The 22,299-nt window shown below is 38.0% G+C and overlaps 1 protein-coding gene across 1 annotated transcript in view; it reads right to left on the bottom strand.

Annotated features, from left to right (window-relative positions):
• Dnajc1 (DnaJ heat shock protein family (Hsp40) member C1) overlaps positions 1-22,299 on the bottom strand; it is a 170,938-nt gene that overhangs the window by 10,973 nt on the left and 137,666 nt on the right. Inside the window, exon 9 of the mRNA XM_038335270.2 lies at positions 10,906-11,025. Within this exon, the coding sequence (XP_038191198.1) occupies positions 10,906-11,025 (120 nt within the window). The remainder of the gene's footprint in view (positions 1-10,905; positions 11,026-22,299) is intronic.

The following is a 22,299-nucleotide window of genomic DNA, read 5'->3' as shown; positions in this document are numbered from 1 at the left end:
GTTTGAGGTGTGAAAAGTCATTCTGTAAGCTGTTATAATACCGTGATCTGGTGCTTTTCACTTACTGTACTGGAATTGCCTTTTTGGTAAGTGGTGGTGGTTATTGGTTCTGTATCTTTTGTACATGCACACACACACACACACACACACTATATACATACATACATACACACACACACACACACACACACACACACACACACACAAATTCTAAGCTATACTATCTATTCTAAAAACATCCCTTTCCAAGAGTACTGATCCTTGTCAGAAAATCCTCAATCTCTTGTTCCAATTTGCATATCCTGCTCTTGCCAGCTACACACTGCAGTGTTGTGACTGACATGACCGCTGTTACAGGACTTGATCTATCACTGCCTGGAGCTCGTGTCCCCCTTCTGTTGGAGGATGGACACTTCACAGAGTCGGTCTAGTGACATGCCTACTGTGAAGGACTGTGCTCCATACCAAGGAGATCTTTGAGGATTCATATATTCTTCGTGCCTGTAAATGTCCCATGACCTTCCCCACATATCCATTTAGTTATGGAAACTCTTACAAACTGGTCCCAGGTATCACTGCTTTGTTATATCAAAAATCTTGCCCCTGGATTCTCTTTTACTGAGACTCAATCAGATCTGGATCAAGGATTTAATTCTTATATTTCTTTTTCATATGTTAAAAGTTTGCTTTTTATCAAATGGACCTAAGAAACAAGCGGGTGTTGCTATCCTAATATCTAACAAAATAGACTTCAAGCTAAAATCAGTCAAGAGAGACAAAGAAGGTCATTTCTTATTAGTCACAGGAAAAATCCATCAAGAGGAAATCTCAATACTGAACATCTATGCCCCCAATACAAGGGCACCCTCATATGTCAAAGAAACACTTTTTTTTTCTTCTTTTTTTTTTTTTTTTTTGGTTTTTTCGAGACAGGGTTTCTCTGCAGCTTTTTTAGAGAAAGAAACACTTCTAAAGCTTAAATCATACATTAAACACCACACACTAATAGTGGGAGACTTCAACACTCCCCTCTCACCACTGGACAGGCCAGTCAGACAAAAAATGAACAGAGAAAAAAGAGAACTAACAGATGTTATGACTTAAATGGACTTAACAGACATCTACAGATTATTCCATCCAAACAGAAAAAAATATACCTTCTTCTCAGCACCTCATGGAACCTTCTCAAAAACTGACCACATACTAGGTAACAAAACAAACCTCAACAAATACAAAAAAAATGGAACAACCCAATGTACCTTATCAGATCACCATGGTTTAAAACTAGAAGTCAACAGCAATATGAATCCCAGAAAACCCACGAAAACATGGAAATTAAACAATGCTCACTCAAATCATCAATGGGTCAAGGAAGAAATAAAGGGAGAAACTAAAGACTTCTTAAAATTCAATGAAAATGACCACACAACATACCCAAATTCATGGGACACAATGAAAGCAGTGTTAGGAGGAAAGTTCATAGCACTAAACGTCTACCTAAAGAAGGTGGAAAAATCCCACACTAGTGAATTAACAGAACATTTGAAAACTATAGAACAAAAAGAAGCAAACTCACCTAAGAGAACTAGACGGCAAGAAAAAAAGTGAGAGCTGAACTCAACAAAATACAAACAAAGAAAACAATACAAAGAATCAATGAGACAAAGAGCTGGTTCTTCGAGAAAATCAACAAAATAGACAAACCTTGATCCAAACTAACCAAAAGGCAGAGAGAGAATATCCAAATTAACAAAATGAGAAATGAAAAGGGGAACATAACAACAGACACGGAGGAAATACAGAGAACCATCAGGTCATATTTCGAAAAACTGTACTCCACAAAATTGGAAAACTTAAAGGAAATTGACAGCTTTCTGGATAAATATCACTTACCAAAGTTAAATCAAGACCAGATAAGCAGATTAAACAGACCTATAACTGCTGAAGAAATAGAAACAGTCATCAAAAGTCTCCCAATCAAAACAACCCAGGACCAGATGGTTTCAGCTCAGAATTCTCCAAGACTTTCAAAGAACTAATACCAATACCCCTCAAATTATTTCACACAATAGAAACAGAAGGAACATTGCCAAACTCTTTTTATAAGGCTACAATTACCCTGATACCCAAACCACAGAAAGACATTACTAAGAAAGAGAATATGGATCAATCTCACTTGTGTATACAGATGATTAAAGGACCAGGAAAGAAATCAGAGAATCAACACCCTTCACAATAGCCACAGCTAGCATAAAATATCTAGAGTAACTCTAACCAAACAAGTGGAAGATTCGTATGACAAGAATGTTAAATCTTTGAAGAAAGAAACTGAAGAAGACACCAGAAAGTACAAAGATCTCCCACGCTCTTAGGTAGGCAGAATTATCATAGTAAAAATTGCAATCTTATCTAAAGCAATCTACAGATTCAACACAATGCCCATCAAAATCCCAGAAAAATTCTTCACAGACTTTGAAAGAACAGTACTCAACTTTATATGGAAAAACAAAAAGCCCAGGATAGCCAAAACAATCCTATACGATAAAAGAATTTCTGGAGGCATCACAATCCCTGATTTCAAACTCTACTACAGAGTTACAGTACTGAAAACAGCTTGGTATTGGCATAAGAACAGACAGCAGGACCAGTGGAACCAAACAGAAGACCCGGGTATCAATCCACACATCTTCAAACATTTATTTTTGACAAAGAAGTAAAAAATATCAAATGGAAAAAAGAAAGCATATTTAACAAGTGGTGCTGGCATAACTGGATACCAACATGTACAAGAATGAAAATAGACCCATATCTATCACCATGCACAAAACTTAAGTCCAAATGGATCAAGACCTCAACATAAAACCAGCCATACTGAACCTCATAGAAGATAAAGTGTGAAATACACTTGAACTTATTGGCACAGGGAACCACTTCCTAAATATAACCCCAGCAGCACAGACACTGAAACAATTAATAAATGGGACCTCCTGAAACTGAAAAGCTTCTGTAAAGCAAAGGACACGGTCAACAATAAAAAAACGGCAGCCTACAGAATGGGAAAAGATCTTCACTAACCCCACATCAGACAGAGGTCTGATCTCCAAAATATACACAGAACTCAAGAAAGTGGACACCATAAGAACTCATAATCCAATAAAAAATGGGAGTACAGACCTAAACAGAGAAGTCTCAACAGAGGAATCTAAAATACTTAAGGAAATGTTCAACATCCTTAGTCATCAGAGAAATGCAAATCAAATCAACTCTGAGATTCCATCTTATACCTGTAAGAATGGCCAAGATCAAAAATACTAATGACAACTTATGCTGGAGAGGTTGTGGGGAAAAGGAGAACACTTCTGCATTGCTTTTGGAAATGCAAGCAATTTCTCAGAAAATTAGGAAACAACCCTCCTCAATACCACTTTTGGCTATATATCCAAAGGATGCTCAATCATGCCACAAGGACATGTGCTCAACTATGTTCATAGCAGCTCTGTCATAGCCAGAACCTGGAAATAATCTAAATGCCCCTCCCCCAAAGAATGGATAAGAAAAACATGGTACATTTACACAATGGAGTAATAACACAGCAGAAAAAAAGACGACATCTTGAATTTTGCAGGAAAATGGATGGGGCTAGGAAATATTATTTTGAGTAAGGTAACCGAGACACAGAAAGTCAATTATTGCATGTACTCACTCATAGGTGGTTTTTAAACATAAAGCAAAGAAAGCCAGCCTACAAACCACAATCCCAGAGAACTTAAACAACAATGCAGACACTAAGAGAGACTTACATAGATACAATCTACATGGGAAATAGAAAGTAGAAAAAGACAAGATCTTCTGAGTAAATTGGAGCATGGGGATCTTGGGGGAGGGTTACAGGGGGAGGGGAGAAGCAGAGAGGGGAGCAGATAAAAATGTAGAGTTCAATAAAAATCAATTTAAAAAAGAGTGTCTTTTTATTCTGCTTTCTAGGAGATTTCCCTAAAGATAATTTCAACAAATCTGTTGTTTTATTGTTTTGATATTTTCTATGGTATCTTGTCCTTTAAAAATATTATTTATTTATGTATTCATTTATTTACTGTGTATGTGCATATGTTGGCATGCATTATCCATTTCTGTCCCTCCAACTTTTTAAAATAATTCAGCATTTTCTTGATTATCTGCGATAAAGAGACTACATCAATAGGCTCAAACAAACTAACTGAAGACGGCTGATATTGCTGGACCAAAGGTAAAACATCAGTCTACAACATTCTCTTTTACATATTTAACTGCAAAAGATTCATATAAACAGTGAAGTCCAACTGTTTGAAAGTGAATAGTTTTTTATGACCAAGTAGTTTATCTTGGAAAATTAAAGAAAGAACTTTGACAATTATTTATTAAGTCGTCACTGTTAAAATTTCATATCTGAAAAAAAGAATTTCACATTTGGGCTGGTAAAATGGCTTAGCTCTGTGTTTCCAAAGTCCCCAGTTCAATCTCAGACCCTCAACATGAAAGCATGGAGAAAAACTCCTACTACATGTCCTCTGACATCCAAACATGCCATGGCACGCATGTTCACACAAACACAAAGAGTAAATAAATTCAATACAAACCTCAAAATTATTTAAAAAGTTACATGATTTCTGGAAACAACTGTCTTTTTTTTAGATTGATTTATTTATTATGTGTACAGTATTCTCAGTATTCTGCCTGCATGTATGCCTGCAGGCCAGAATAGGGCATCAGATCTTATTACAGATGGTTGTGAGCCACCATGTGGTTGCCGGGAATTGAACTCAGGACCTTTGGTAGAGCAGGCAGTGCTCTTAACCACTGAGCCATCTCTCCAGCCCAAAACTACTGCCTTAAATTAGAACCAAAAAACAAAAAATTAAAATGAAAAAAATTACCCCAGTATATCCAGTATCAACAACTAACAGTAAATTAACAGCCAAAAGCAAGATTTACTTATTAAAAAAGAAATAAAAACCTTCTGCATTAATTACTATACAATACTCAGTGGAATTCTCATCATGCCAAAAAGAGTGATTAAGTAATTGGCCTGCAATCTCATCATTCACTTGGAAGGCTGAAGCAGAATGACTACCACAAGTTTGTGGCAAGCTTGGGATACATGATGAGTTCCAGCTTAGCCTAAGCTACAGAGAAAGACCCTATGTTAAAAAAAACAAACACACATACAAAAAAACAAAAATCCTAAGAAACAAAGAAAAACTTTTAACTTAAGTGTGAATGCTATCTAGTAACATTAATATTTACTTATTAATATATTATTACTGAAAGTTATAAGTCAAATGAGATAACATAAGTGTGAATGATATCCAATAATATTAATATTTTACATATTAACATGCAATCACTGAAAGTTATAGATCAAATGAGCTAGTGACTCATCAAGCAAGAAGGATGCGATAAAGCGCTCAGGCATTCTAAGGTGAAGTGGGTTTGAAGGTTGGGCGGTGCCGAAGGGCAGGACAGAGGAGAGAACAGGCTTGACACAGAGAACAGAAAAGGCAGGAGGCTATCAGCGCAGCGAAGAAATCAAAAGGTGAACCTTCATCATTTTTACAACTTCAGGTAGGGCCATGCTGATGCTAAAAATAATACCAATATGTTGTTAAAATAACGTAAAACTATATTTTTAATTTACTGATAATCATAGGCTTCTTGACTTTGAAAAAGCCACCAGCATAACACTGTTTAAATTCTCCCACTAGGTATCTTCTGTGCTAGTTCTAGTTGTGTGACAAGATGCTGGGTCTTACTGTCTGAACTCTTCTTCACTGGTGTGCCTTACATAGGTCTTATATTACTCTTTGCATTAATTACAAAAGCTCAATCTAGCCACCTGGCTTTTGTTTTGCTGCCTACCTGGACCTTTTCTAAACAAGCAGTAAATTCCACTTAGTCTATTATCATAAACAGAATGTGAGAGATTAGTGGCTGGCAGAACAACAGGGTCGGCTTACAGCCTTTCAGGCAAGAGAATATTACTTCAGGAGCAAGAAATCTGAAGCTCCCTGACCTCAACTTAGAAGCCTGCAGTTAATAATCACATTAAAGGTGGTTTTACATGCCAGATAGTTTTTGTTTCCTTTGTTGTTTTTACAATTTGAGTGTCCTTTGTGGTTACTAAGATTATATGCCTAAAGCATATAATATATGCTTTATATGCTTATATGCTTATATAATAAAATATTAAAATATTTAAGCCCCAATAAATTGGCCTTACAGTTTACCTGAGTTTAAAAAATATGTAAAAATTTTTTAAACTAAAATACTGCTTGTACTTATCTACAGCATAATACTTTAATTATGACAAGTAATATACCAATTTTTTTTTTACTGAGGAATAAAAATAGGACGTTTACTAGAATCTAACAATCTAAATCAAGAGCCATATAGACCCCAGAACAGCCACATTCTCACCTTTCCCTGTAAAAGGTCAATTGTTTCTGGAAGGAAAGCAGCAAGCCTGAAGCGACACTTAGAAGGGAGCCAGGTCAAACAGCAGCTGTGCAGACCTGGGGCTGGCGGCCAGATCAGGTCAGTAGACAGGGTAAGAGGAGATGGTTTCTCTTCCACAATCAAATACTCAATGGCAACAAATCTAATGAACATTGCAAGCCAAAAAGAAGTGTAAGTGACCTTTTTAAAGTGTGATTAACTTAACATTCTACTAAAGGAACTGTACCACCAGCTGAAACCACTCAGCTACTTGAGTCTGGTTCACAAGTCATTCTTGGGCATTAACTGAAACAAGTTTGCTGGGGGCTGGAGAGACAGTTCAGCAGTTAAGAACAGTGGCTGCTCTTCAGAGGACTTGGGTTTAATTTCCAGCACCGATATGGCAATTCACATCTTTTTCCAACTCCAGTCCCAAGGGATCTGTTGTCCTCTTTTAGATTCCTTGGGCACCAGGCATCCATGAATCTGGTGCATAGACATATATGGGCAAAATACCCACACATATAAAATAATAAGTAAAATAAAAAACCAATACCACAATATGACCAACACAAATTATTTGTGTATGAAATTGCCGAAGAATACAAATAATTTTTTTAAAAAAAAGTTAGTTGTCTTCATGTTGCAGAATTGCTCACACTGCCACTCTGCTGTGCCAATAAAGTTTACCTTGAATCAGAGGGCAGAGCTAGCTTCTAGCTGACCAAATCATCTTTGGCTGCCTTGTACACACTCCTATTCCATACTTGTGTTAATGCAGATATGTATGTTACCTTTAAAAGTTGATTATTTTTTCAGGACAAAAGAATCGGACGTTAATAAAGACAAAACAAATAGCCCAAGTAATCTAGCCTCTTAGATCTGTTGCAGTTTCCCCAAAACTCTACATCTAGAACTTCAAAGCTGCTGAGATGGCCCAGCCTCACTGCTCCAGCCAGGTCTTCAGATAACCTCTATACTTTCCGATCACACAGAGACTGACAACAAACGACACAATCAGCTCTCCCAGGACTTGTTTTCCCCAATTTTCTCAGGGTACCCTAAAGATGTTATTGTCTTCAGACAACAGGAAGCAGCTTAGAAAACACGACACCCACATTCCCAAGAGATGGGGTTGGTGGTTTTTGTCATCATTTAGGGTGGTTGGTTGCAAATTGTTGCTGGTCATGATGAGGGAGGAAACTAAGCAAGGGAGTTGGGATTCAAGGATCTCTTTCTGAAAGGGAAAAGGGGAATATGAAAAGAATAGAATAAAGGATACATTATTGAATATCCTTTAAACTAAAAAGCAACTATTAATCTCAGATACTTTACACTGGTATAAATTTTTATATATTGATACAAAATTAAGGTTATTTTTGTTATACTGTATATATGTTTCTACTCTTGTTTAAGGTATTGTTCCTATATAGCTTATTTAAAATTTTAATGTATAAATAAGAAATACAGGTTAGTTGTTAGTCATCTATAATAATAAAATTTGTAGTAATGTTAGGTCTATTTTCAAGGTTAAACAGCAATATATTTTAGATAGATAGGCGGTCTTCTAACACTTTAGGGATCTACAGAATATGGCATTTAGATGCTTTAATAACCTAAGGCTCTTTTCATGATAGCAAGACACATCTGCTCCTGGCAGCACCAATTTACTTCAAAAAAAGGATGATGGGCACTGAAGAATCTCCATAAGGAGTTTGCTTTTATTGTGGCAAAGTTATCCACTGGGAAAGAAACTACCCTTGCCTTGACTGCTGACAGTATGCTGTCCAAATTGAATGAGTAGGGCACAAAAGAAGGTGACTGACAAACTTTGCTAAGATAAGATAGGACAGTCCTTCAAAATTCCTGCTTCACAAAAGTCAGTCAGATAGTCTAGGCCTGTAAGCCAAAGATAGATGCCCCAACATTGTAGAGGAACCTCAGTCCAGGTAGCCAGCTGTCTCTATCATTTCTATAGTTTTGAATGTTGTTTGCCCTGCACTTCCAGTTTACTCACATAAAAGATGTAAAGTTTATAAGGCTGTGAAATGTAAAAGTTTAAGTTGTTTATCTAAAAAGATTTTTTTTAGGATGAAAATACAAGTTATAACAAAAAGTATTTTCGGTATAAAAGTTTGGACACACTAAGATAGGATAGATAATACAGTACTTTCTCCAAAGCTGACAAATACAAATGGACTGAAAATTGTAAATGTAATTCTTACCTGATTATTGCTCTTATTGCATAGTTTTTTGCTGTGTTACAGTTAAACCCTTTCCTTTTTATTTAGACAAAAAGAGGAAAATGTTGTGGAGTATTTGTTTCCACTGTGTAGAAGATGTGTTGTTATGATTGACTTAATAAAGGGCTTCAGTGGCTACGCAGAAGAGACAGGTAGGATTTCTAGGGAGAGAGAGAAAGAGCAGAAATCTAGGCGCGTGGATTATGTGAGGGATTCCTGGAGACTCTGGAGAAGTCAGACATACAGCACAGAGCAAAGGTAGCCGAGTCATGTGACAGAACATAGATTAATAGAAACAAGTTAATTTGAATTAACCGAGCTAGCTGGGGACGAGCATATGCTAAAGGGCAGACTTTCATAATTAATAAGTTTCTGTACCCACACTTTTTAAAAAAGGGAATGTCTTTGTCTCTCTGTGCTTACTGAAATGCACAGTGAAGCTGTAGAGATGATGACACGGTGTGGTAAATTAAACAGTGACACAGGAGAAAAGTTATAATGGCATTGTGGGAGGCCATGGAAGTTTAGTTCTATTAACTATTTAAGGTACTTTTGATTTTGTGAAAACAGAATATATCATGCAGTGTGTACAAACACATACTCAAAAAGTCACAGTTCACCACTTCATACTAAAAAGTATTGCAGACATAAAATCAGCCTCCCCAGGAGAAGACTGGGGAAAAAAATCAGTAAAACACACAGTATAAATTTGCAAAAGTTAAAAAAAAAATGCTACTCCTGTAAACCAAGCATAGAATTGATTCTGCGAGGCTCTGCTGGTGACACCCTGGAAAACTCCAGCATTTTTCAGCCTTCATTCTTTACTACATTTATTTGTTTGTTTGCTTTTTTTTTGTTTTTTGAGACAGGGTTTCTCTGTGTAACAGTTCTGGCTGTCCTGGAAGTCACAGGGATCCACCTGCCTCTGTCTCCAGAGGACTGGGTTAAAGGCCTGTGCTGTCATTCTTTGCATCTTAAGAAGATACTAATTAGCATACTGTTTTCCTTTATACAATCAAATTAAAAGTTTGGGGCTCTTTAAAACAGTATTTTTAGAATGTTTAAACATTATTTTAGCAATTTAAAAAACATAATGTTTAAAATATCAGTAAACTTGGAATGTTTTTAATGTGGTTAGTTATAACACTCCTTACAAAATACCTTAAAACGAGAAGATGAAATCCATATTCCAGCAGAGCTCTTAGAAGAAAAGGAATTCCTATGGTTCTCCAAGAGCTAATCACAGAAATGATCTGTTACTAGATAATAGCTTTTGTCCCTTGATCACACTTATAAATATATACATAATGTAAACTTAGTGCAAATGCTAACCAAAAGGAAAAGAGGAATACAAAAAAATTGACAGTACTTTTTGAAGTTTACTCTGGCTAATAAGTTATAGCAATCATAACAAATCTCATTGTTTTGGTAGTTGTGTTTTACGACTGTGCTCATTGTAAAAAAGACTTAAAGGCATGCTAAGAGAATTAAAGAGGAAATTTAAATCTTTGCTTTTAGCAACTCTAGAAGAACTTTTAACCTTATAAGATGTATTTAGTAAAGGGTACTACTATGCTTTACACAAATATCAGTTTGATAACTGAGACAGGAGAGTTCCTTTCTCACTTCTAATTAGATGTTTGAAGATATGGCACATGTTAGGTGCTCTATTGTAGATTCCCTGAATGAAAACATCTAACTTGCTATGTCAAAAGGTTCCCGGTCAGTACTTTGTCTTCTAGGTGTTGGGTATGGTCATTCACACATATACGCCAAAATGAATGGTCAGAAACATTCCATCTGCATGAAGACTAATGTTTAGTTCATTAACCCAAACCACCTGTCTAAATACACCAGCAATCTGTATTTCAATGTTAAGACAGAAATATCACCTCTCTAATTCTGATCAGTTTGAAAACTGTTTTTGCCACGATTAAAGGGTTAATATAAACACAGAACCTAACGTTGTTTTCTATGATTAGGTTTCAGTAGTTTAAGTCTCTGAATACTACAATTCTTCACACAGCTGTGATATTGTGGACGCACATCTGCTTCTTGCTTATTTCATTAATGGTTCACTCCCAGGTCCTTTCTCCACAGATAACCCAGGACCCATCTAAGTCTGCCTTCTGCATAGTTGGCTTGTTCTGGTTTGTCACTCCCCATACAATGCAAATCTCAGTGAACTCACATCTGTCACAGATCGACCCAATTCATGGGCAATCTTTTCCCATCGACCTGGGGTCCCTCCTGGGAACTTAACCATACTTTTTGTCAGCTGGTTTAGGTCTTCTTCTGTCCATTCAGGTGCCTGTAAGACATTAAAGGAAAAAAAATAATTGGAAAAATGCTTACTAAACATTAACAAGCCTGTGAAACAATTATTGGCAGAACCCTTTCTGCAATGACCAATAGTACTAAACATGTATTTAAGTTTAGTCAAAGTCTGAGGCAGCATCTTAATTGGCATAATGGAGTCCCAGCAGTTTCTGCAAGATTTTTATATGCATATAAGAAAATGGGAAGTACTACATAATGAAAAACCAAGTTTTGGAGATACTTTAAAAAAGACCAATTTTACATTAAAGTAAAAAACCATTATCAAAGCCTTTAAGAAACTCTTGCCACAAAATGGAGTACTGCTCATACAACTCACATAATATGGCTAGCAAAATTTTGAAGTAAAAAATACTGTAAAAGAAAACGAAACAGCTCTTAGACGTATACATGAAAATCTGAATAGATAAAAGCACTGAGAATCAGAACCGTGCAGGGATATATTTCTTGCTCATTCTATGTAACAATTGCAGCATTCAATTTTAGAAATGTTGAATTTGCCAACTGCTAGCATTCTGTAAAACTTGAGAACAAGGAAAACCTCACACAAGATGTGAGCCGTCCAGTCCATGTAAAGTTTTTAATAGTTGGAACAGTGAAAGATTACAAAGAAGATGAATGAAACTGCACAGAAATTCTAGCAGCAACATATTCCCGAGTTTCACTACTAATGACTACCAATGGTCAAAACCTAAAACTGAATAAAGAAACATAAATCACTGTTGAATAAGAAAAAAACATAATATGACAACTATATTCTACCATAAGCAGAGGCAGTAGCCACTCTGGCATTAAACAATGAGAGAAGAAGGAAGCCCACCTCATTTTCCTTTAATTAAAAAGAAAGAGAAGTGGGGCGGGGTAGTGGGAGAAAAATCTTAGAAACAAATACCTTTTCTAATCACCATTTCCGATAATGAACAGGCATACATCAGGCGGTTTGCATTACAGAACCATCAGCACAGAACAACAGTTAGAGGTGAGTGACCCCAGGGACTATCTCCATAGCTCCAGCAAAGCCTCTCCCTGACACTAATCCTCCCTGTCATTCTCCCACTGTGCTCTAACCACACTGACATCCGCCTGCCTCACTGCAAGCCTAACGGGGCCCTTCCTGACTTTTTACTGTCTTCCCCAATCAATGGTTCAAGCATGCTCTTTTCACCATGTCCAAATGGCAGCTTCACTCATAATCAAAGTGCACTGCCCCTGTTAAAGGGCTTTCCGAAAGCCTTTCCTATTTGCATTCATTTGCAAAGCAAACTACTTTTATTCACTTTGTTCTGCTATCAAGAATGTTCCCTGAAGCAGATAAATTGGCATAAATACAACCTGCCACTTAAGAGTCAGTAAATAATAGCCAATCGTGGGGAGGATTTTATCAATCATTCTATTTTGTATCCACTAAGGGCTGAGAGCCTCGAACATATTCATCAGCGCAGCCCCTACAATATAGGCATAAACTCTCTTAGATAAAAAGGTAGTCTACACTGGGTCTGGCTAGAATTTCTTTGATATTTAATGAAGATCAGAAATTTAACTCTCTGTATCACTTTAAAAATTACATGGCAGGGTTTTCCTTCTTTTCCTTTCTTTTTCCTTTATTTAAGGAAAAATGAGTTATTTAGACATCATTTAGAGGAACGAATTAGATTTCCAAAGAAAATACTCTGCTCATTATTAAAATCCAAAGCTCTAATAAGTATACAAAATGCAAAAGCTTGAGAATTTAAATATAAGCTGGAAGTGCAAAATCAAGTCATGAAGAACATTAAGATCCTCACCGAAACAGGACTCAGACCAAAATCAAACTAGTGAAGTGTACTTCAGAGCACAGCAAATCACCTGATGTCTACATTAGTTTTACCAGAAATCTGTGCAAAACTTCTATTTTTTAATGGATTGGTTTTCTGAAAACTTACCAATATCAATGGTTGACATTAAAAACCAATCAGATTTTCATTTCCTGTTAATGAGTCTAGCACTACTGTTTCCCTGGGAAGGCGACAGTTTATTTAAATCAAATACCTGTACTGAGACTCTGGAAGAAAAAAATCACTGACTGCCTCAGCAAACTTCTTTTCAGTTTTAGTTTTTTCATGGCCAGGATTTTTACGATTATTGTTAAAAGATGGGTAATAATAATAACTCGTGGGCTGAAATCTGAGTGTGGCCTTTGAGCTACTCATTATTCCCTCTCCCACAGCTGCAAGGCACTTTGGCGAATGTGTAATTCCTCAGCAATAGTTAGTGGTGTCTTTAGAAGGAACAGAGCCCACTGTGATCCAGCTACTCCAGCAGTCATGAGGGTGGCTGTGGTGTGAATGTATTCTCCCTGTTCTAATACAGAGCCAACTGTAGCTGTGAAAGTCAAATGAATGCATAAGCATACTGCTTTGCCACTTAAAACCATGTGTGTCCAATATTACTGAAACACCGGGCCAAAAATTCATGGCTGCAGTAAAGTAATGGAAGATACCACATGGTGTGGGGACAGCTGTTGTGACTACACAAGCATTCCAATTTTGCATCAGAAAAGCCCCACTCTGGGAATAAATCTCCATACTGAATACAAAATAAAAAGTAAGTTTTCAAATTATTCAATATTTTATTTAATGACCCCCAAATATATATGCATAAGAATGAATAGGGAAATTTAAATTGTATTATCAAAATAATACTCCTTTGGGATGGATTTCTGTCATAAAACCTGCTATGTTCAAAGACTTGGTGCCTCTGAAAATCTTTAATATTCCTGGTTACAGGACTCAGAGGTGGCAAGGGAAAGCTTGTTGTTATTTTATAGAACCTACATGCAGTTTCCCCTTCCAGTTTTAGACCATAAAACACAAAATATAAAGTATTATGCAATTTATTTGGCTAAAAAATTACGACTATATTGAAAGAAAAATGTGCATTACTTGCTGCATTCCACATCTGAATAGTAAAAGGTCCTTTCCTACTTCATAGTTAAATGTTTGTATTGAACCACTTTTAGTTTGTTTAATTCAACTCAAAGTCTTATGAATTTTACTTCAGAAAATATTTTAATATTCTGTCACTTGATTAAAATATCAGTTATAGGGCTATAGTGTAGATAGTATTCCTCTAACTCTGTATTTTTTACAGTTTTAGTATGCATTTGGTTTTCAGCAATATAATTTATTTTCCAATTTTAAAGTGACTTTGACAAACTTCTGTGTAAACCAATGGTATGCTAAGAGCAACAAAATTAAAACTAAAACATCTCAGATTCACTTTCACTCTTAGGAAGATAAATTCTTGAGGCCCTTCTTCCTGGCTTGTAGGTGGCTACCTCTGACCATCTACAAGGGCTCATAATGAAGCTGCTTATGGAGCCCATTGCAACCCCTGTTTCCATGAGTTGGACAAAGCAATACATCCTCCACTAAAGACTGGACACAGAAGAGGACTCTACTCCTTTGCTGCTGCTTTCAGTGTTAAGCAAGTGCTCCACTACTGCGATAAATCCATCAACAAGACTCATTTCTGTGTGGCTCTTGCCAAAAATTGACATAGTTACCTTGTAATGAAAGAGAATATTCTGCTTAGGACATTTTCCTGCTCACTTTTGGCAGATTTTTGATTTTCTCTTGGAGCTATGATGGTGTCCTGTGACTGTGAATCTTTCTCAGGTGACTATAGTTGTCATTCTCATCAGGTCAACTAAGCTGCACCATACTCCTGTAGATCTTAAAAGTAATCTTGTCATGGTTTTAGCCTTTCAGATAGTTTGCAGTCAGCCAACAGTATACCTTTCAATGCTAAAACCACTGAAAAATGAGCCAGGAGTCAAAAATATTGGATGCAATCTCCATGTTCCCTATTGTCTACAGACATCTGGGATTGCTGAACACTGAAAAGGCTTCCTCAAACATCAACTCCAAAAGTTGAATCTAGGCAATTGGAATTCTGTGTGTTTGAGGCCAACCTGATTTACATGGTAAGTTCCAGGACAACCAGAGCCACATAACACCAAAAATAAAACAATGCTCTGTTGCAAGAGGAGGGCGGGTCCTTTGTCCCGGCCACCCGGCTAGCTTACACCCGAAATAATCACACAGAAACTGCATTCATTTAAACACGGCCTGGCCCATTAGCTCTAATTTCTTATTGGCTAATTCTTACATCTTAATTTAACCCATTTCTGTTAATCTGTATATTACCATGAGGTCGTGGCTTACTGGGAAAGATTCAGCATGTCTGACCTGGCAGCTCCATGGCAGCTCTCTGACTCTGCTTTCTTCCTCCCAGAATTCAGTTCTGTCTTCTCTGCCTACCTAAGTTCTGCCCTATCAGGCCAAGCAGTTTCTTTATTGATTAACCAATAAAAGCAATACATAAACAGAAGGACCTCCTACACCAATGCTCTCCAAAACAAACAAAAATTCTGAATCCCTCTCTCGTGTTTTCCTCATCTTTACCCAAGAAAGAAATTTTTTCCTTTTAGTTACTTTCTACATAACCAAGGGTAGATGGTAATAGATATTTACTTAGAAAATTTAGGATTCATCCTTAATTGGCATGACCTTCATCTTTTCCCAATGGCAACCACAGGCCAGTCTGGTTAATATACTTTTTGGGTGAGATCATACCAAAGGGTGTAAGAGAATCAATCTAGTCCTGGTTCAATCACTTCAAATTTCTTGCAGGAGTCACAAAGTCCTAGATCATGGACATATGGATGAATATACTTCTTGCCAATACAGCTGTAAGTGGAGTCTGTAATTTGTATAAAGCACTGTGTCTGTGCTTACTTGCTGGGGCAAGGTCATCTGATATGGCCATGAAGAATGAAACCAGGCCAGCTGGAGAAGTCACAAAACTTAAGCTATGGGAGTTTTATTGAGAGCAATCAGACTTTCTGTACCTTTATCAACAACAGAATATAATGCCAATTGTCAGGATCAATACAGTTGTACAGTTGTGTACCAGGACACAATGAAGTTTGAAAGCTATACAGGGTACATAAGACCAGTTGTCCAAGACCAATTGTCCTGTCAAACTTCTATGTTTCCTTGACCACTAAGGGAACATACAGAGGAAGACTAAGCGGCCTGAGACTTCACTGTCTGAGGGAGTGCCTCAATCTCTCAGGAACCGGAGGGTACAGTGCCCCAGAAGCCATGGGTTCTAACCTGAAAAACCTATGAGAAATGCCTCTCAAGGTAGCTAGGCTAGGCCAACTCCATGGTTTCCTTCAGAACAGCCTATCTTCTTGTACATCTTGAAGCAAAGTCAGGGATGGTGAAAGGAAGTGTAAGTTTATAACTACAGGAATGGGAGACACTAATTCTCTGTTATTAGAAAACAACAGTCTCAGTTGGTGTGGGAGGTCCTTCTGTCTGTGTGTTGCTTTTATTGGTTAATGAATAAAGAAACTGCTTTGAGCCTATGGCAGAGCAGAACAGAACTAGGCAGGGAAAGCGAGGCTGTATGCTGGGAGAAAGAAGGGTGGAGTCAGAGAGAAGCCATGGAGCTGCTGGGAACTTTAGCTGGTAAGCCACTGCCACGTGGCAATACACAGATTAATAGAAATGGGTTAAATTAATATGAAAGAGTTAGCCAATAAGAAGCTAGAGTTAATGGGCCAAACAGTCATTTAATTAATACAGTTTCTGTGTGATTATTTTGGGTCTAAGCTAGCCAGGCATCTGGGAACCAACAAGCGGCATTTCCTCCAACATCAGTCCTGATAAGGGTCTGATATCCAGAGTGCATAAGAAGTTCTCTTGAGCTGATGAGATGAACCAGCAGTAAAGGTATTTGCTGTGCAATTCTGGCCATCTGAGTTCCATCCCCAAGCACCATGTAAAGCATAGAAGGAAAGAATGGACTCCACAAAGCTCCCCTTTGACCTCCACACATACATGCCCCCAAATCCACAAACAAAATTAAACCAAAATTTTAGTTAGATTTATATATTTTATGTGAGAATATTTAGTCTGCACAGATCTATATACACCATGTGCATGATGTATGCCCATGAAGTTCAGAAGGGGGCACTGGATACCCTGGAACTGAAAATACAGATGGTTGCAAACCACCATGTGGGTGTTGGGAATCGAACCCAGGTCCTCTGTAAGAATAAATGCTTTTAACCACTGAGCCGTCTCTCCAGCCCCTCCCTCCCAAAAAAATTCTTACTACTAAAAAAAATTTCAAAAGGGGCAAAGGTACATTTCCCTGCCATGTCTAGAGGACACTATCTAGGGAGACACATCCTAGGCAATTCCAATCCTTCTGGCCCCTCTTCTGCAATTTTCCCTGAGCCTTGGGTATAGGGTTGCACTGCAGATGTATCAGTTGGGATTGGGCACCAGACAGTCCCTTCTTTGCATTTTAACCAGTGGTAGGTCTCTCTAATAGTCTCTACCAGTTGATGAGGGGTGAGAGCTATAGTTGTCTTTTGTTATGATGATAAATATTAAGAATACAACGAACTGACAGTGGGGTGTGTGCCTTTAATCTCAGCACTCAGGAGGCAGAGGCAGGTGGATCTCTGTGAGTCTGGTCTACAGAGCTAGATCCAGAAGTTAAACAGAAAAATCCTGTTAAAAACAGACAAACAAACAAACAAACAAACACACAAACCAAACCAAACCAAACGAAACAAATACAATAATATTATTGCCCAAATAAGACCAGAACAATGATACTACTAGTTGACATGCCAACATAGGTAGGGGAAATGCCACATGGCCCCATACTTAGATGAGAAGCTATGCATTTCTGAGAGATGTAAATCAACCTCCTCCAGGAATGGATTAGTACACAGGATGTTCAATATCTAGTTGTTAGCCAAGAATGTATGCATGTATAATGTATAAGTAGACTCAGATTATATATACACATGTATGCACACACACATACATATATACATGTAAAAATAATTAAAAGATATAAATTTGGGAGAAGGTAGGGCTGTAGAGACGTAGATATAATGTTTATGTATGAAGTTTTAAAAAAATGGGCAGGCCCTGGAGTTCCATCTGGACTGAACCTCCACCTGGCGATAGATGAAGAAAATGACAGAGCCCCACATTGGAGCACCGGACTGAGCTCCCAAGGTCCTGATGAGGAGCAGAAGGAGAGAGAACATGAGAAAGAAAGTCAGGACTGTGAGGGGTGCGTTCACCCATGGAGACGGTGGGACAGACTAATGGGAGATCACCAACTCCAGTTGGATTGGGACTGATGGAACATGAGACCAAACCAGACTCTCTGAATGTGGCCGACGGTGGAGGCTGACTGAGAAGCCAAGGACAAAGGTGCTGAGCTTTGACTCTTCTGCATGGACAGGCTCTGTGGGAGCCTTCTCAGCTTGGTTGATCACCTTCCTGGACCTGGGGGGAGTTGGGAGGACCTTGGTCTTAACATAGAGTAGGGAACCCCGATGGCTCCTTGGCCTGAAGAGGGAGGGAGGGGGGTATGGGTGGAGGGGAGGGGAGGGATGAGGGAGGAAGAGGGGAGGAGATGGAAATTTTTAAATATAAAAAAATAAACCAAAAAAAACCCCCTAACATTTCCACAGGAGTCCATTCAGCTCTTGCACAGCCTTGGGGGATATCTATCATTTGGCAGTTGTTCCTGTAAGATTACTGAATAAATTAAAGTTGGTTGTTTGAAAAAAAATTAAAAAAATGGGCAAAGGATCTTAACAAAAATTTCTCCAAAGATGGTATATAAATAGCCAACAGCTGGGTGGTGGTTGTGCATGCCTTTAATCCCAGCATTTGGGAGGCAGAGGCAGGCGGATCTCTGTGATTTGGACTGGACTACAAAGCGAGTTCTAGAATGACCAGGACTATTAAACAGAGAAACCCTGTCTTGAAAACAAAACAAAACAACAACAAAAAAGCCATAACTACAGAAAAATGTTTAACACTACTAAGAGATAAAAAAGCAAGAATATGCACATTATAATCACAGTAAATTTGAACTTGAGGTCTAGTGATGAATAAGTGAAGCAGAGAGATAGGCTCTGGTAGGGTGGATGAGAAGCCACACAGCTCCGTAGGCCTATTAGCTGATAGTCACTATGCAGAATTCTACGCGTTTCCTGTGCATCCTGCTATTCAGTCCTCAAGAGAACTTTGGAAATGTGATTATCCACTGTGCAGAGGCACTGAGGTCATAGAACTTGCTCAAGATCTACAAATTTGATCACAAATTTTCCCACTACTAAAAATCCATCAATATTTCCCATTTCCTAAAGAAAGAAAAAAATCCTAAGTTCCTCCGTGGGGCATCTAAACACTAGGTATGTGGATCTGGCCTACCTCTCTAGCTTTATCTCACCCTAACCTGTGCTTCAGCACCTTCAGCTAGCTACAGCCACTGGTGCTAGCTACTCAAGCCATCTCACAGCTCTGAGCCTTTGGAACAGCTTCTTTCTATCTAGAACGCACAGTTCTAAGGTACCTACCCAGGAACTCCTCCCCTCCAGAACTGCTTTCTCTGAGAAGCCTTCCTAACTCCCCAGGACACCTAAATTAATCCTGCTTAGTTACCTCCACAACATTTTAAGGTTTTATTGAAATTACTGCATTATATTTTGACAGCCCCTTCATAAACTATTTCTGAGTATAGACTGCAACCACCTTGGATTCTCATACACACATCTTTGATGGTGACACATTGTAAAGGCAGAGATTTGGGGGACAGAAAAGAATCCATACAGAAATAGACTCTTATTAGGCAGGAAAAATTTGGAGATACACTAAAGTGGGCAACTCTCAGGTGGGATGGTGGGGATGACAACAAAGACACCCACACCCAAGATCAGTGATGGGGAGTTCAGAGCTCTCTGCTTGTGCAGTCAGAGCTCTACCAGAGAATATTTTCATGTCTCAGAGGACATTTTAATTTATAGATTTATAGCTCTTAAAATTAAATGTGATCTCAAGAGAACAACTATTCTATCTTCAGGCAGAAAATTTTCTGTATTATCCTACTGGGGAAAAAACTGAAACCAAAAGAAATTGAAGGGATTAAAAAAATCAGGACAAATGATTGATAAATGCTATAGGGAAAATTAAAAATCTGTTGTATTTTTTTCTCTTCTACTTTACAGGAGTGCATCTCAGTATTTTTCAAAGGTTACAATATTCAATAGAATGGCACTTGATTCTTAGGGCACTAGAATCTATTTAAAGCATGAAAGTTAACATTTTTAGTAATTATATTTGCTTAAAATAGACTCAATTCAATTAGAAATATTCAAGTTCTATGCCCTATTTTCCAGCAGGAAGAAATAGAAAGCTACAAAAGTCAAGAAAACCTTAAGGTTATGGGGGACCTCAGGCTCCCCAATTTTGGCTCAATAATTCATTGACAGTTCCTGAGGTTACAAACCAAAATGTTGTGAATGTTGAAAAGAAAATCTGCATCAAGACAAACTGTTGAAAGTGGCAATCTTTTGAATGTTTATATAAAATTAAGGTAGTGTTAGAATTTACATGATATTATTGTAAGGATAAGGTTTGCTTTTTTTGTTTGTTTGTTTGTTTGCTTTTTTGAGACAGAGTTTCTCTGTGTAGTCCTGGCTGTTCTGGAACTTGCTTTGTGGACAAAGCTGACCTGGCCTCAAACTCTGAGATCCACCTGCCTCTTCCTCCGGAGTACTGGAATTAAAAGCATGTGCCACCACTGCCTGGCTAACGTTTGCAAATTCTATAAATCAAGATGAAGGATTTTTATCCTAGAAAATAATTTCCAGTTTTATTGCAGATAAAGCTCAGAGCTGCTTTGTGGTTGCATGTGGAAACAGCTAACCCTGCTGCTGCTGAATAGAAACTACTATTCCCATGGAGAATTAGTGAGTTCAGTCTGCCATGTGCACACAAGCGCTGTTTAGTAGCAACGTTCATCCTCTCAGCTCTGTTTCTTCCAAATTAGTCACTGACCAACTCAACATTACTATAAGCCTGTTGTGTGTTGGGGACAATCAGAATAAGTATTTTGGTCTGCTTTTATCTGTTGACATGCTTGTTATACTAAATTAAAACTCTCAAGTAGGGGGCTGGAGAGATGGCTCAGTGGTTAAGAGCATTGCCTGCTCTTCCAAAGGTCCTGAGTTCAATTCCTGGCAACCACATGATAGCTCACAACCATCTGTAATGAGGTCTGGTGCCCTCTTCTGGCCTGCAGGCATACACACAGACAGAGTATTGTATGCATAATAAATAAATATTTTTAAAAAAACCTCTCAAGTATTAAAACACACGAAAGATCGTTAATGGCACTGGCTGTTCTTCCATTCAAAACCAACAATTGGGTCTCTGGTTGGGCTACCCACCTCTCACCCAGACCCAGATTTGATTTCCAGAACCCACATGGCAGCTCACATCATCTGTAACTATAGTCCCAGAGGATCCAACATTCTCATCTGGCCTCTGCAGACACTGCATGCATACTGTGCACATACATACAAGTACGTAGATCACCCATGTCCATAAAATTAAATAAATTAAAACATAAAAGAATAGTAAAGTAGGGGCTGGAGAGATGGCTCAGTGGTTAAGAGCACTGGTTGTTCTTCCAGAGGACCTGGGTTCAATTCCCAGCACCCACATGGCAGCTCACAACTGTCTGTAACACTAGTTCCAGGTAGCCCAACACCCATGGCAAAACCACCAATGCATATAAAATAAATTAAAAAGAATAACAAAGTACTTAATTTTTATTGCTTAAACTAAAAAAACCCACCCAATTGATTGGTGTCATTTAAATGTGAGTAGAGAGCATATTGTAGGTCAGAAATGTTAATACAGGATGAATAAAGAAAATATGAAAATTTATCAGATCTTTCTAGAGACTGGAAAACAGAAATTAATGAGTGAGAAATCACACCATGAAATTAGAGAAAACAACTGAAACTGAAATGTCTAAAAATGGAGTTAAGTAAATGGTGGTATACAGCATGGTTGCCAAAAATATGTGTTTTATCTGACCTTGTGTTGTTATTCTTGCCATCTGTTGCCCTCATCCAAGGACCATCTTACAGATGCAGAGGACTGATCATGAAGTGATTAGAAAAAAACAGGAAACTATCCACAGTGTAGTATGTCACTCCTTTTCAGGGTTGAACAGTATTTTACAATATACAGATACACGCCATAGTCTGTCTATCCATTAATCACTGATGTTAGTATTCAGGCATCTGTACTAACCTAACCTTAGGGTTCTGACAGGTATGTCCTCAGCTGCAATCACTAAGGGCACC

The sequence above is a fragment of the Arvicola amphibius genome, chromosome 6 (assembly GCF_903992535.2).
Source record: "Arvicola amphibius chromosome 6, mArvAmp1.2, whole genome shotgun sequence".
Taxonomy (NCBI): Eukaryota; Metazoa; Chordata; class Mammalia; order Rodentia; family Cricetidae; genus Arvicola; species Arvicola amphibius.
Note: the sequence above shows the minus strand (reverse complement) of the source record. Positions and strands in the feature narration are given on the sequence as shown.